Source organism: Argentina silus, assembly GCF_951799395.1.
Source record: "Argentina silus genome assembly, chromosome: 20".
Lineage (NCBI taxonomy): Eukaryota > Metazoa > Chordata > Actinopteri > Argentiniformes > Argentinidae > Argentina > Argentina silus.
Window position 1 is genome coordinate 6,272,725 of NC_139674.1, and position 15,000 is coordinate 6,287,724.

The window sequence follows — 15,000 nt, forward strand, 5'->3', positions numbered from 1 at the left end:
GTGTGTGTGTGTGTGTGTGCGCGTACTTGCGGGTGTCTGTTGACTTTTTACGAGCAGGTAGGATTTATCTTTCCAGCTGTTCAGGCCCAAGGGATGCTATCCTCCCCCTCTCTCTCCTCCCTCCACCTATTCCCCTCTTTCCCTCTCTTTCTTCTTCTCTCTTACCCCTTCCTTTTTATTTCTCCCTCTCCCTCTCTGTCTTGCTCTCCCTCCACCCCTCTCTCTCTCTCTTTCACTCCCCTCTCTCTCCGTGAGCAGTGTGGGTGGCTAAGAGCTGGGGTCCTACCCTGCTGTCCTCTTGGGGGTCCCACTCAGGGCTGAAGGTCTGCAGGGGCTGGCCGTGGGTGCAGTTGGAGAACTGGAACAGGCTGGAGAACGTCCGCCTGTTCTCCAAGGTGTCTGGAAAAATGGCATCCTGGAAATTGACTCCGTGGGGCAGGATGTTGTAATTCTCATCCATTCTATTGGTGAACACACACATACACACACAAACACGCAGTGAGTGGAAGCCTGCTAGGGTAAAACTGAGATCCATTACATGCCAAAGCTATAAGTGCACATCCAGTGTGAGTGTGTGTGTGTGTGTGTATGTGTGTGTGTGTGTGTGTGTGGGGGGGGGGGGGGGGGGCGGCAGACTGACTTACCGGAGGAAGAAGATGTAGGAGTAGTTCTCCATCACGGTGTGAGATTGGCACGACAGGTATCCCAGCCCCGTGAGGTTGAGGCGCGAGCTCGCGGGGACCTCCAGCATGCTGCCCCACGCTTGGTCACAAACGAGCTCTACCTCCGCTGAGTAGAGCAGCCCTTCCTCTGCGCCCTCGTACCCATATCCAAACGGGAAAGGCAGCGAGTTGGAGAAGCCCTCAGACGCACGGGACGGCTCCCGGTGGATGGCAAGCACCTTGGCGTACACAATGATCTCCGCCAATTCTGCGCGACAGCCCTCGCTCAGTGGACGCCACTCGGTAGGCAGTTGACAACCGTGCGTAATCCTCACCGGCCACGCTAAGATGCCCAACGCAAGGAGCAGGAGCGCGAAGAGCATAGTGCCTCGTGCGCGGGTTGTGTTCTATCACTTTGGGTACTCCAGTTATTCTTTACTCCACAAACAAGATTTCACTTGCTGTTGTATCTTATGTTGCCTAGGCCTACTTTACAATGAAATATGAATTCCCATTACATGAAGCCAGTATGATTGCTGCAGTATTGTCATTCTAGCATGTCAATTAGGCTTTGACAGACTTGTATTTATCACCGAGACTGACCTGCTCCCGGCTCTCATGCGAGGGTCCCTTGAGGAGCGGATGGTTTGCAGTGTGCATTTATTATAATCCAAGTTATAGACGGTCAGAAAATGTTCACTATATCCATGGACAGCTAATTATTATAATGCGCAAGGTTTGGTCAAGAGTTAAATTCGCATTTTCAGTGCGCGTTGCGGCGAGGGTCGGGTCCCATTCAAAGGCATTCCTCAAGCCTCCTCAAAGACTTCAGCCTCAGAAATTCCTTTGACCAATCAGACAGTCCCAAAGTTTAGACAGCCAATCACTGAACCGCCTCGTTTTACCTACGAAAACGTTTTAAAAACGTTTAATCAATCAATGCGCCTAGAATAGATGTTGGCACGCGGCGAAAAGTTTTTATGTGTTGACATGTGGTCATTGTTCACCTTGGGTCTACGGAATGTGTTTAAAATGTAATAAATCAAACATGATTTATTACAATTAAATGTTCATCAGCCCTCTACTTTAGTACTCCTTTAATAAATGACAGATCAGCTCAACGTTAGTCAATTATGTCATGCAATAGAACAATCTTATTCCCTTTCAGCAGCGTCAGTTGTTAATAGGTCTGGTAACCAAATAAGAAAACTATAATAAATGTTTTGTTTCATTGTTAGAATACAGGCCACCACTCGTTGTTTATGTTCATTATGACATATGACAAAAAGAAAAAAAGAAAAGAAAACATCTTGCACCATTTATTTATGCGCTCCTTCCTTGGGCTAAAATCTATATCTGTTTCTATGTAAAGAGAGCCATCTAGTGGACATTTGAATGATCCGAATCCTCAAGGATTCGCCTAATCTTCCAACATTTACTGCATAGGCCCTGACCCACCATTCATCCACTAATTTTCTCCCCGACAATAAACTATAATTTTGTAGGCCTGGTGTACTGTGCAATGGATCGAGCAAGGTGTGGGGAAAATTGGGAATTGTAGGAAATTATAGTTGGTTGGCTTACAGAGTGACGACATCAACAGAGTCACTAAATGTTTTAGGGAAATGGGCGGTAAATAATTGAGGAGTTATTGTATTTTTTTCCCTTGCACACTATTTTATGCCTGGTACGTAGGTTCATGGAAATGTCACTCCATTTCCAAAAGTGCAAGGTCACTCCCAAAGGGAAACCCCACTGGATTTGACAGGCCGTGACGTCTGCGTCAGCTGATAGAGGCGCGTTCTTTTATCTCTGGGCCAGTTCAAGAGTGCCAACAAGGCAATATTTTCACAGATTCACACAACATGTGATTAGCATTCAGCCTCGAAGACAAAGTTGACATAAGCCCAATTTTTTTTAGATAGAGGTTTGATAAATTGCGCAGGTGATCCAGCGTCTTGGCACGCTGCATACTGCTGTGACGTCAGGACAAGGAAATGCTGTGTGAAATCCAAAACAAGTCAGAAGACTTCTGAAGCAGAGTCCAGTCGATCATCACCACACTAACTACCCGACTTTCTTGAAGTTGTAAGGCGCACTTTTATCACACGTGAGTAGCTAGCTATAGCTAGATTGGATGTGTTCATTTCCAGTCCGATTTCTGATGTGACGCACTCGGATTTCGATGACATTGTTACTAGCTATTAGCATGCTAGCTTAATCAGTTTGGCTATCAACTTTAAATCTCCTCTGTGAGATTTCAGATGTGGTGCTGTCGTTGTCCGGTTGTCGATGAAGGTAGACCACTTGTGCATAGCGTCTATAAATAAATGTACATGGGGAAATGAAAGTGAACGTCAGAAGAGACAACCGTGACAGTAAAAATGATGTCAGTAAAGTCGAGTCTGTTTTTCAGTCTGTGTCATTTTCACTGGGCCTCTGCACTGTCTGGTAGCACGTGACTACTAATCAGGTTATTGAATTGGATCTCGTGCTATTTATTTATTGAAGTACGCTTTAACAATGTCAAATGTTAACCCCAGCAGAAAAGTGCATGATTAGTTATTATTGCTCTGGGAGCTTCTGTGTCACTGACCATCACCAGTCTAGGGATCACACTTGTGCACCTCATCTCTCTCTCTCTCTCTCTCCTACATTACCGTTTTGGTTTTCAGATCGATAGGTATGAATTTCAGGCATGTTCTCGTAGTTACATAACAAGGTCATTCTTGTGACTCCTTCAGCAGGTGGTGGAAGGATGGCCTCTGGCTACCCCATGGTCAATGGGGATATCTCCCGGGACACACACTCCCCGGGTCCTGGAGGAGCCCCCCCCATCCCTGCAGCAGACCAGACAGGAACCCTGGAGGAGACGCTGCACCAGATGAACGTCCTCATCAAGGAGAACCGAGACCTGAAGGGTGAGAGGTGGTTAGGGTTTCAGAGCCTAGCTATGTGTGTGGTTCAACCACAACCCTACTGAGAGGCCATGGGGCAGGAGCACTGCAAGGCTAAGGCATCCATACTCATGAACATGATCAACTTGCCTTGGTTCAAAGTGTATTATCCCACTGATTTATAGCCTGTGTTCCCCTGTAGAGGCGATGAGGCAGACTAACCTATCCATGAAGGAGCGCTTTGAAGGTCTGTCAGCCTGGAAGGATAAACAGAGGGAGGAGAGGGAGTTTCTGGAGAGCAAGCTGGAAGAGGCACGCAAACGTATCGAGTCGCTCTCCACAAACAACCAGGAACTTGACAAGAGGGTGGAGGAGTTGGAAGGAGGAGGAGCAGAGGGGAGAGCGCAGGTGAGAACTTCTTCAGTCGGTGGAGGAATATACTAATATGCTAGCTAAGTAAACTCTTAATTTTGAACAACAAAAAAAACAAAGGATTGGGTTTTGGTGCCTGATATGGAGAGATGGACAAATGAAGTCTCGGCCCAGAGTGATTTTTCTGTCTTGTCTGTGCTGTGTCATCTCAAGGCGGAGCCAGCCAATCAGAGTGCAGAGCTGGAGGCCTTGCGTGCCCAGGTGGTGCGTTTGCAGGCGGAGAAGAGTGACCTTGTGGCCATGAATTCTGAACTCCAGCTCAAGACAGGTCTGGGGTCACCTGAGGACTCCTTCATAGAGATCAGAATCGCAGTGAGTGACACACACACACACACACACACACACACACACACACACACACAGTCCTATACACACAATCTATCTACATTGTAAGTGTGCGTTGTGATTTTTGGGCGCTGCTCTGTTTAGGATGGAGAGATGCCTTCAGTGAAGGATGTGTGTGGGAGTGAGAGGGACCCCAGGTTTGACATGAGTGCCTCTCGGCTGGAGTCTGAGGAGCTGACGGTCAGCCAGCTGCTCCAGTCCCTGAGGAAGGAGACCCAGAGAGTGGAGAGGCTGCAAATCGAGCTCCAGGCTGCCAGGGCCAGGTGAGTTGATCTTTATTATTATTTTTACTAAAATAAAAATTTTAAAAAATAGCATTACTTGCATCGGCCGCATTTCTACTTGGCCTTTAGTCTATACTGTATCAAAGCGTGGGAAAAGAGAGAGAGAGAGTGTGTGTGTGTGTGTAACTTTACCCTGTGTAACTCAGGATCACAGAGCTGGAGGAAGGGGAGAGTAACACAGAGACCTCTACACAGACCTCCCTTCAGCTGGAGGAGAGGCGGAGCGCCCCACCCGCCACAGCAGGTGCCGCTGGGACTCAGACGGAGGAGAAGACACAGCAGGAGGATTCTGGGAAGGAGGAGAAGGTAAATACACAGGACATCTGGCTCTCACTTCACACTGTGGGAATGGGGAAGTTAACATTGGTTTACTAAGACTAGGAATATTGAATGTTCTAAAAAACCCTTCTCAGGCTGCGTCAGAGGTGGAGAATCTGAAGTCTCAGATGATGACACTGTTTATGGAGCTGCAGCAGGCTCAGGGCAAACTGGATGAAGCAGAGGGCATGAAGAAGAACCTGCAGGCCAGGTTAGAGATGGAGAGAGAGAGATAAATAGTAAGAGACACACCCACTGGGACTGAAAACATGTGAACTATGCTCTCTGTCTTTCTCTTTCTCTTTCTCTCTCTCTCTCTCTCTCTCTCTCTCTCTCTCTCTCTTGTGTGCGCGCTCGCTCTCTGTGTGTAGATGTAAGGATGTGGAGCAGGACGTGGTGACTCTCCGGGCTCAGCTGGTGGAGAAGCAGGCTGTGCAGAGTGAGAACGACAGGCTGAAGCTGCAGTTGGACAGCATGCACGCCCAGAGCCAGCTGGAGCACAGGAAGGCTGTAGAGGAGAGGTGGGAACCCTGGGACAGCCCCCCCCCCCACACACACACACACACACACACATTTACTCAGTCATTTAGTCTCAGACCCTGCCAAGTAGTAGGACATGTGCTGGGTTGGTGGTTGGTCGTGGAAATCCCCTGCTTTGCCTTTTGAAATACCCCCATCTGCCCCCCCCCCCCCCCCAACCCCCTATCAGTTTCCATGGGTCAGTGGTTTTATTTCTGTGCACACCACCTGAGTCACCAGTGTTCCACCACCCTCCCTCAGGAGTAACCTGTCCCAGCTGAAGGATGCCTACACCAAGCTGTTTGAGGACTACAATGAGATGAAGGAGGAGAGGAAGAAGAGAGAGGTGACAACAGGCACCGTCAGTCACAGAGACACTGAGCTTGTTTAACAATTGTGTCATGGTTGTGTCAAAAGGTCAGTCTGACCTTTTGCCCCCTATGCCCACTCTGTGCCCTCTAGCTGCCCTCTGTGTCGAAGGAGGAGCTGGGTGACCTGCAGACACGGCTGGCCTCGGCAGAGCAGGCCCTGGCTGCTAAGCAACAGCAGATAGATACCATGAAGCAGGAGATCTACCAGAAGGAGAAGGAGCTGGAGACCATCTCTGTGTTCCAGGCACAGGTATGGTGGTCTCCTGGAGTCTATGCTACTGTAACCTATGTTTCTCTCCTTTGTGTGTGTGTCTGTCTCTCTGTCTCTGTAAACAAGTGTTATTGTGATAACCTGCGTATGTAATTGTCTGTCCAGGCGGAGGTGTACTCCTCTGACTTCTACGCGGAGCGAGCTGCCAGAGAGAAGATCCACGAGGAGAAGGAGCGTCTGGCAGCCCAGCTGGAGTTTGTGAAGAAACAGAACAACCAGCTGCAGGATGAGATGGACTCACTGGGCAGGTATGTGCACTCACATGGTCACATACTGATCCTACGGTCACACTCACAGTGAGTCATACACTTACAATAGGAGCCTGTCACTGGAAGAGTCCCAGTCCTGTAGTCATATAGTCATGACCAGGCTAATTAGTTGTCAGATGGTCTTTTTAACATTGGACTGTGACAACATTTTAGGTTTTTTTTCTCTCTAGGCAATCCCTGAACGAGATGCAGAGGAGACACCTGCCACAAGGAGGCAGTCCACATGGGGGCGCTGGTCCACACAGCTTGCTGGGAGCCAGAGGTGCAGTACAGGGCTCACCACAGTCACTTCGCTTTTACAATGACAGAGAAACAGCTGAGGGTTTATCACACTGTCTTCTCTTTTGTAATGTTATCATTTATTGTTTCTGTTCAGACAGACATCACCTCACAAGATGAGTACTCTATTTACACAAATGCAGTTATAGACAGGTCCCAATGTGGTACTGTATCGTTGGAGCTGACACAATAATACCGTGGTATGTCTATCAGGTGGCGATGCCAGGGACTGGCAGCAGCAGGGGAATATTCCGGAGCACGCCTGCCCCAAGTGCATGGAGGTCCTACCAGACTTGGACAGTCTGCAGATCCACATCATGGACTGCATCATCTGAGCCTCTCCCATCACAATCTTCAACTACTACTACAACAACAACAACAACATCAACAACAACCACCACCACAGTAGCAGAAACACCTTATTCTGAGTCTGAGTCTTGGTTTAGGCTGGTATTTGCTGGGTCTTGCTCTTAACTCAGTCTATTCAAAAAAAAGAGTATGCCTTTATGATTTAAATGTGCTTCTTCATAGAACAGAGCCATACAATGCCCTACGAAACCTGCTGTAGAATAGTTATATCGTTATAATCCAACAACTGTTATAATGCGTGTGTAACAAATAGTGTCCATTCATGTTATAAGCTACTGTAAAGTTGTTATTGACAAGCCATTTGGGGTGATAAACAGAAAACAAATGCATCTGTGAGTTGATTTGGGTTTGTTATTTGTGCAGGTTTTTTCCACGTCATAAATTACAGTTAAATTACAAAATTACAATTTTGTTTATTTAATTGGAGCTCATTCTATACTATTGGACATCTTATGCAGCTGTTCTTTTCCTCAGGCTTTATGAGGGAGGTGTGTTATTTTAAGTGGTATTTGTTGAATTAAATCAAGCTGTAATTTTCTATTTCTAGAATTGAGGTTACAATGACTGGCTTTGTTGTGAAGTTAATCATCAGATTTATGTCTGGTTTCAATGGAGAAAGAGACACAAGGCACTTTAATGTTTTTTCCCCCCTAATTTTACCAAATATGCTAATTAAAATGAATGATTATATATTTTGCATATTGCAGTTTATCCAGTATCAGAGCAGATTTGTACATTTACATACAGGAAGGTAGCACGTGTGATCTCTGGAAAGCCTATAGTAAAGTGCCTACAGTTATTGTAGCGTTCCAATATTTCTGTATTAACTTATACTAATCCTGCGCTTTCAATCTGTAAAGGAACTATAATAAAGGTTTTTGTCTTATAAAGCCAACACTGTTTTTCTGTCTTTTTCAATAACTAATGTTGTGTTGCATAATAGCACATGTTACCAAAGACCTTACTGTGTGTAGGAGAACCTTTATAATACGTGTTGAATGTAGGAGGATCTTTGATAATGTTGATTCATTCTGAAATGTGTTCTGATTGGTCAGACTTTTGTTTATGTATGTAACCAGCTGGCTGTTTTAAAGGGCCCATGACCGATTTAGAGGTGCCTGTCTTAATAAGGCTAAATACATGTGTTTAATCATGTTGAACGATGTACAAGTTTACAAAATCACTTGATCTTTCCGTCGACTTGACAACAACATCTTTCGATTTTTATTAGAGCTGCTGTGCAAGTAAGGGCTCCTATTGTCAACAGGCAAAATATTAGATAGCTACGTTAGATTTGACAGTGTCCCGGGGGCCTTCGTTTAGCGCCAGTTTTCGGATCCTTACAGTGGGAGAAGCAATCCCAGAAACCAAAAGAAGTATCTGACTGTATCAAATAAGGTGAAAAAGAACATTCTTTGTGAGAAAATCTGAGTGTCTTGGACAAGTTTACAATCCACTGCCGCAATACAACGTAACATTATCAGAGAGTTGCCGTCAGGCAGCTTTGGACATTCGATTCGGCCAAAGTCTTCTGTCTGATACAGGGAGGGAACAATACAGCTGGCTAGTCACTTTTCATCTAGGGTGACCGTTTCTTTTTTTCTGGTTGATGTAGCTTAACGCATGATTTATAACTATGAGTGAAGTGATATTAAAATGCTTACTTTTTCTATTCTAGATCTTCTCTTCAATCGGGGTTTTGGTCCTCAAAGTCTAGGAAATGGAAGGTAAGGGACTAGGTGCAAGAGTGGGTGGTGATAGGTAGAGGGAAAACAGTATATTTGCCTTTTGTCAAAATAAGACCTTGTTGTATTAAGTGTGTGTGTGTGTGTGTGTGTGTGTGTGTGTGTGTGTGTGTGTGTCAGGCGACGACGACCTGGACATGCTGACTGCGTTGCTGGCTGAGAACGAAGCAGAGGAGGAGGCGGCTAGCCAGGTCAACCAGGAAGCAGCCGACGACCTGGATGACCTGTTTGACAATGATGATGATGAAGAGTACAAAGAGGGACTGGAGGAAGAGGGACAGGGTGGAGAGCAGGAGGAAGGAGTCTCTGCTCTATTTGGAGATGTGAATGACATTGTGGAGGAGGAGGAAGAAGAAGCTGCCACCGAAAGCCAGGCGGCTGGAGCAAAAACTTCTGACAGCCTCAACAAATCCAAGGAAGATTTAGAAGGTTTGTCCACAAGCTGTTCCCCTCTGCTTATTCACAGACAGTGCTGGCTTGCTGTTTCTTTATCATTTAACCTGTGTGTGTGTGTGTGTGTGTGTCTGTCTCAGATGAGCTTAAGCGTATGCAGGAGAAGATGCAGAGTCTACAGCAGCAGCTAGAGGCCTCTCAGAAGAGCTCTGCAGCCCCCCCTACCCCAGTCAGAGTGACAGGAATGAAACCTGCCTCTAAATCAAGCCTCCCCGCAAAGGCCGCCCCCAAACAGAGCTCTTCCAAACCAGCCCCTCCCACAAAGAGAACCAAGCCTCAAACAGGTATGTATTTTATATGTCCACTTACGATGTCCATCCATACATGCAAGGAGCATCTATGTGTAAAGTGTGACAGGAGCGAGAAGTGTGTGTCTTAATTTGCTATTCTTTGTTGGGGGTTTTTAGTGAAGCCCTTGTCTACCCCTGGGAAAGATAGCGCCAAGGTGCAAGAGTCCTCAGACTTCACGGCCCAGCTGAGCAACGCTGACCTGTTCAAAGCCAAAACCAGGACAGCGCACCAGGTCAAACCCAGCACTACAGCAGGTAGGCCTGTCCCTACGTTCTAATCGCTAACATGACCAAACCTCACATATGGAACATTCTGATTAAAGGAGTGTTTTTTGTCCGGGATGGGGATTCAGAAAACAGAGGTCCATTGGTGGAGATTAAGATTGGCAGCACCTTCCTGCCAATCGAAAGCAGCAGCAGCAGCACGGTGAACAGTGTGGTGCGTTCGCCACCAGCCTCCCAGACCAGGTCGGCTCCTGCCCCATCCACGTCACGACAGACCAAACCCCTACCGCCTGTTCCTAAAGATGTCGCTACTGAGAAATACTCTGGACTGCGGTTAAGGTCAGAACACATACACACACATACACACACACACACACACACACACACACACACACACACACTCACACTCACACTCACACTCACACACACACGCTTTGTCCACTGAGGCTAAGATCCGGTGGGTTGGTTTCAGGCGACCACGCGTGTCCTCCACGGAGATGGATCGTAAGATGGGGGACCGCAAGTTGATCCGGCTCTCCCAGTTGCCTGAGCGTCTGGCCCGAGAGAAGCTGGACGAGAGCGACTGGGTCACCTTTGCTGTGCTAGTCAACAAGATCACCCCACAGAGCAGCAAAAGCGTAAGACCAGCGATACATCTTCTAACTATCCTCTCTGTACCAACATGGTTATTCCTAACCCTCTCTAAACCCAATGGACCTCTCTGGCAGTGCCTCAACACCATCACCACCACTGACTAAACTAAAACTCCTTCAGCACCACCAACTCTCTAACTCTGGGTCAGTGTGAACCAACTCTTAAGACCTCCCTCCCTCCCTCCCTCCCTCCTTCCCTTCCTCTCGCAGGGTAAGACCTTCAGTATCTGGAAGCTGACGGACCTCCATGACTTGGAAGTGTATGTGTCTCTCTTCCTGTTTGGCGACGTGCACAAGGAACACTGGAAGACTGAGACGGGCACGGTCATGGGCATCCTCAACCCCAACCCCATGAAGCCCAAAGACGGCTCTGACGGGGTGAGTCTGTCTGTCTGTCTGTCTGTCTGTCTGTCTGTCTGTCTGTCTGTCTGTGTGTTTATTGATCACCCTCTCTCTCCCTCCCTCTGTCTCAGGTGTGTCTGTCAGTGGACCACCCTCAGAAGGTGTTATTGATGGGTGAGGCCCAGGACTTTGGGACCTGTAAGGCTGCCAAGAAGAATGGAGACCCCTGTTCTCAGATTGTCAACCTGGTAGGTCTGCCTGTCACTGGGATGTCAATCATATATCACATGATCCTTCGAATCAGGGAGTGTGTGTGTGTGTGTGTGTGTGTGTGTGTGTGTGTGTGTGTGTTTACTGTATGACTGTCCTGATGCCCCCTCTGTCTACAGTATGAGTGCCAGTACTGCCAGTACCATGTCAAGGTGGCGTATAAGAAGATGAGTGCCCAGAGGGCCGAGCTGCAGTCCTCTTACTCAGGGAAGGCCACTGGGAAGGTGAAGGGGCGGGGCAACAGCCTGAAGGAGCGTCTGTGTCAGACTGGCTTTCACTACGGAGGCGTGTCCTCACCAGCCTGCGTTTCCTCGCTGTGAGTGATTGTATACTATATGTGTGTGTGTTTTATGTAGGTAGTGATGTGTGTGTGTGTATTTATTATGTTTTTTTTTTTATGTAAGTAGTAGCTGTTAAGTGTGTCTAACTAAGCCTCTATCCTCTTTTAGATCTGCCTCCAACTCTAAGAAGCCCACCCAGACCACCCTAGGGAACCTGTTTATAAAGGGTTCAGAGCAGCTTGCTAACCAGGCCAGGTCAATAGGTACGACCTGGGGAACGAGAGAGGGAGAGGGGGTTACGAGGGAAAGAGACTGGGGCTGTTTCTTGATCAGTTGGTTTGTGTTTCAGCCCTGCAGCCTAACGAGGTGTCTGGCTGCTCGGACGACTTCAAAGGCCTGTTATCCATGCCTACCCCGGGTGCCCTCAACCTGAAGAGACACTTGGTAGCCAAACCCACAGGTGAACTGTCTAACTCAAGTCAGACCCGACCCATGAAGGTCTCTGGAGAAGAGACCTTGATGAAAAACAGACTTTTGTGGACCTCTCGGAGAGAAGATTGTGTGTGTGTGTGTGTCTGTGTGTGTGTGTGTGAGTGAGTGAGTGAGTGAGTGAGAGAGAGAAAGTACAGTATGTGTATGTCCCCTGATTTCCCGTGCATGAGGTTTACACTCTCTCTCTCTCCCTCTCCCCCAGGTCCGAAGGGCTCGGCCGGGCCAGGGGTCCAGTCCATCTCAGCCTCCGATCTCCTGAAGGAGCAGAAACTGCAGCAGAAGCAGCTGTTAGAGAACCGGCGGCGGCGGGCCGAGGAGATCCAGAAAAGGGTACTGCAGGACTCAGGCAAGGCTGGGGTCCCTGGGGCTTCTCCCCCAGCCCGGGGGGCACTGCTCTCCCCCAAAGCTGCCTCCGAGGTTCCCAAAGCCCCCCACAGCCCCGCCGCCACCCACACCCCCACCCTGGGCCGAGGCTTCACCGAGGGAGAGGACATCCTGTTCTTTGACCACACCCCTCCTCCTCCCCCAACCTCACTCAGCCTATCAGCTGCCAAGGTAAGCCACTGCCACCTAGAAGAATCACACAGTGTCATACTCAGCATATACTGAACACATTATTATTATTATTATTATTGTTATTATTGTCACTGTAACATTGAGCTTATTGGCTTTAGATAAGATCATGCTTCCTCCCTCTCTCTTCTCCAGTTGGCTGCTCTGAAGAAGCTCCGAGCGAAGGGGGCGGGGCTGGCAAAGGAGGACCCCAACGCTGTGAAGAGGAAGAGGAGTAACAGCAGTGACATCACAACCAGAGTGGAGAAGAGTCTGTCCTCACCTGATGGTACACACACACATACACCTAAGAATACGCACCTAGTTTAGTAGAACCAACGTTCTTACAACGTACTCTGTGTTCTGCCCTTGTGCAGCTGAGAAGCTCAGTGAAGAAGGGGAGGAGCCAGCTCAGAAGAAGAGGCGGGAACATCAGGAGTATGTCCAATCAGAGGAGTTCCAAAAGATCCTCAACGCCAAGTCTCGCCATGGGGCAGAGCTTCAGGCGGTGAGTGTGCTGGACAGTAAGCATTGTAGTAACTTCCCCTCTGTGGTATGCTGTGGTCAGGAGGCTACGGGGCCAAAACCACAACCGCAACCACAACCCTATATATAAACATAATTCTGTATAGTTATTTTAAACCACAAGCTTTCCTTTACCCTAACCTTACAGGGAATACGTTCATATGTTCTATTTTTAGAAATCTATGCTCAAGGTAGTATGTGATGCTTTGTGCCTGTAAAGCCAATATCGGTCTAAACTAATGGCCTCCCGATATGGGTAATGTTGTAATAATCCCCCCCACCCCTCCCTCTAACCCAGTGGAATGGTTCCTCTCTCCCTGCAGGCGGAGTACCAGCTCCAGGAGCGCTACTTCGACCCCCTGGTGAAGAAGGAGCAGATGGAGGAGAAGATGAGGAACATCAAAGAGATGAAGTGTCGAGCCGTCAGCTGTAAAAAGGTCAGTCACCAAGCCCAGGTTCTAGTCACCAAGCCCAGGTTCTAGTCACCAAGCCCAGGTTCTAGTCACCAAGCCCAGGTTCTAGTCACCACAGTGGCACTGATCCTGTAGGTCAATTTCCCAGTCAGCCACTGGACCGAACCAGTGATTATTTTTATTTTTTTTGTATTCTCTGTGGAGTCACCAAACTACCACATTCCAACAATTGATGAGAATTGATTGCATGGGAAATAAACTGTCTTTATGCTACTTTACTGCAGATGTAGAGATCCATACGGACTATAGAAGTTAACCTGTATCTCTGGTCTACAGTGTAAATACACGTACTTCAAGCCTGCGGACCGCTGTGTGGAAGAGAAGCATGAGATGTTGTGGCACGACGCGGTCAAACGCTTCTTCAAATGCCAGTGTGGCCAGAGAGCCATCGCACTGGACCGGCTACCTCACAAACACTGCAGGTGAGACACACACACACACACACACACACACCTGCTGTGTGCAGTAGGTTTCAGAGTCCTGGGTTGTGTTGAATTGTGGTTTTTGTAATGCTGTGTTCTTCTTTGTTTCAGTAACTGTGGCCTCTTCAAGTGGGAGAGAGATGGAATGCTGAAGGTAGGGCTTTTGGAGTTGGAGTGTGACTTGGATTGGAGTGTGGTTTTTACATTCTGTTGGTCTCTGATGGTTTGAGGTTGTTTTAAAAAAGCCCTTGACTAGCCAATGGAATGTCCCTTCACTCTTAACTTCTCTGAAATGATACACACCTTCTACCTATTGGAGTCCCTATCAAGTATCTCATCGAATGGGAACTATTTTCTGACTGCTGATCCTAACTGCTACCTGTGTCCTGTACCCTAACCACTTCCTCCTCCTGTCCACAGGAGAAGTCGGGGCCTAAGATAGCTGGAGAGCTGCTGCAGCCTCGCGGAGAGGAGCAGCCCAAGTTCCTCAGCAGCATGCAGTAACCCTCTCTCACAGACAGTTACCTTCATCCTCATCATCGTCTTTGTCCTGACAGTCATGCAGTTACTGATGCTGTTGTCGTCGTCGGAGTATACGTTGTCATGTTTTCATGATTACAGTTGTGAAGCTATTTTTATGTTGTATTTTAATTTGTTTTTATTGTGAAATGTCATTTAAATTTGATTATGGACTTTTAATCTCTGTGTGAACGAGTTTGTTGGATTGCTGAGTTGTTTGACCACATACAGTATTTGCTGGGAATGTGCTGATTAAATCGTGGCAAGTGATTTGATAATGTCCGTCTCTGTCATTGTCTGGTTCTGTCTCCACTGTCTCCTGTACCTTTATGTCCCCTTTCTCATTAAGGGATTCCTATCAAGTTTTACTGATCTAGGTCCTCTAGAACACATCCTGTCTCTAACACGCTCCACCTGGCCAGGTTATGACCATAATAAATGGTGAGGGACCTGGAGCACTTGTTCAACTCAGCCTAATGTAGTTTTTTTCATCCCAGACTCTACTTCTCTCTGTTCTGCCTCTTCTCCTCTCCTTTTGCCTCTTTTTGTTTCTCGTTTCTCCTTCTTTCTTCTCTCTCTCTCTCTCTCTCTCTCTCTCTCCTCTCTTCTCTGCGCAGTGAAGTCTAACGTTTCCACTGTGGAATGTTGAGTCTCCTCGGAACCCAGACATTTATCTCAGCCTGATGAGTTCTCCAGGAAACTCTTTCTCTCTTTTATTTCATCATCCCCTCTGTTTCCATCC

General features: G+C 47.6%; 3 protein-coding genes across 5 annotated transcripts in view; 2 read left to right on the forward strand and 1 right to left on the reverse strand.

Moving 5' to 3' along the window:
• The window catches only part of ccdc3a (coiled-coil domain containing 3a), a gene marked incomplete at its 5' end in the record, with an annotated part of 5,592 nt that extends 4,547 nt beyond the window's left edge, over nt 1–1,045 (reverse strand). Inside the window, 2 exons of the mRNA XM_083691859.1 lie at nt 287–461; nt 645–1,045. Coding sequence (XP_083547985.1) covers nt 287–461; nt 645–1,045 — 576 coding nt within the window. The remainder of the gene's footprint in view (nt 1–286; nt 462–644) is intronic.
• Nucleotides 1,046–2,659: 1,614 nt separating this feature from the next.
• Nucleotides 2,660–7,911, forward strand: optn (optineurin). Of its 3 annotated transcripts, none has more exons than XM_083691986.1 (13): nt 2,660–2,772; nt 3,407–3,583; nt 3,762–3,967; nt 4,145–4,303; nt 4,421–4,599; nt 4,767–4,926; nt 5,034–5,149; nt 5,310–5,459; nt 5,719–5,818; nt 5,920–6,078; nt 6,205–6,347; nt 6,539–6,630; nt 6,861–7,911. In XM_083691986.1, exons 2-13 carry the CDS (start codon nt 3,421–3,423, stop codon nt 6,980–6,982), a joined length of 1,749 nt encoding a protein of 582 aa, XP_083548112.1. In that variant the 5' UTR covers nt 2,660–2,772; nt 3,407–3,420; the 3' UTR covers nt 6,983–7,911. The 3 variants fall into 3 exon arrangements, with proteins under 3 accessions (XP_083548112.1, XP_083548114.1, XP_083548113.1); XM_083691988.1 differs by having other exon boundaries at nt 5,719–5,803; XM_083691987.1 differs by having other exon boundaries at nt 2,686–2,772; nt 3,410–3,583.
• Nucleotides 7,912–8,377: 466 nt separating this feature from the next.
• On the forward strand, nt 8,378–14,391 carry mcm10 (minichromosome maintenance 10 replication initiation factor). Its single transcript, XM_083692565.1, has 19 exons — nt 8,378–8,414; nt 8,695–8,743; nt 8,882–9,190; nt 9,295–9,498; nt 9,622–9,759; nt 9,858–10,068; nt 10,202–10,367; nt 10,593–10,760; nt 10,856–10,972; nt 11,114–11,310; nt 11,444–11,538; nt 11,625–11,735; nt 11,970–12,322; nt 12,476–12,608; nt 12,697–12,827; nt 13,168–13,281; nt 13,594–13,739; nt 13,851–13,893; nt 14,160–14,391. Exons 2-19 carry the CDS (start codon nt 8,737–8,739, stop codon nt 14,241–14,243), a joined length of 2,727 nt encoding a protein of 908 aa, XP_083548691.1. The 5' UTR covers nt 8,378–8,414; nt 8,695–8,736; the 3' UTR covers nt 14,244–14,391.
• The last annotated feature ends 609 nt before the right edge of the window (nt 14,392–15,000 follow it).

Bases quoted from the DNA above. Each gene is read 5' to 3' on its own strand.
- optn (XM_083691986.1), top strand. From the start codon at position 3,421: ATGGCCTCTGGCTACCCCATGGTCAATGGGGATATCTCCCGGGACACA. The intron at 4,927-5,033 runs GTAAATACACAG...AACCCTTCTCAG, and splicing joins ATTCTGGGAAGGAGGAGAAG to GCTGCGTCAGAGGTGGAGAA. The intron at 5,150-5,309 runs GTTAGAGATGGA...CTCTGTGTGTAG, and splicing joins AAGAAGAACCTGCAGGCCAG to ATGTAAGGATGTGGAGCAGG.
- mcm10 (XM_083692565.1), top strand. The intron at 9,760-9,857 runs GTAGGCCTGTCC...ATGGGGATTCAG, and splicing joins CAAACCCAGCACTACAGCAG to AAAACAGAGGTCCATTGGTG. The intron at 13,740-13,850 runs GTGAGACACACA...TCTTTGTTTCAG, and splicing joins CTACCTCACAAACACTGCAG to TAACTGTGGCCTCTTCAAGT.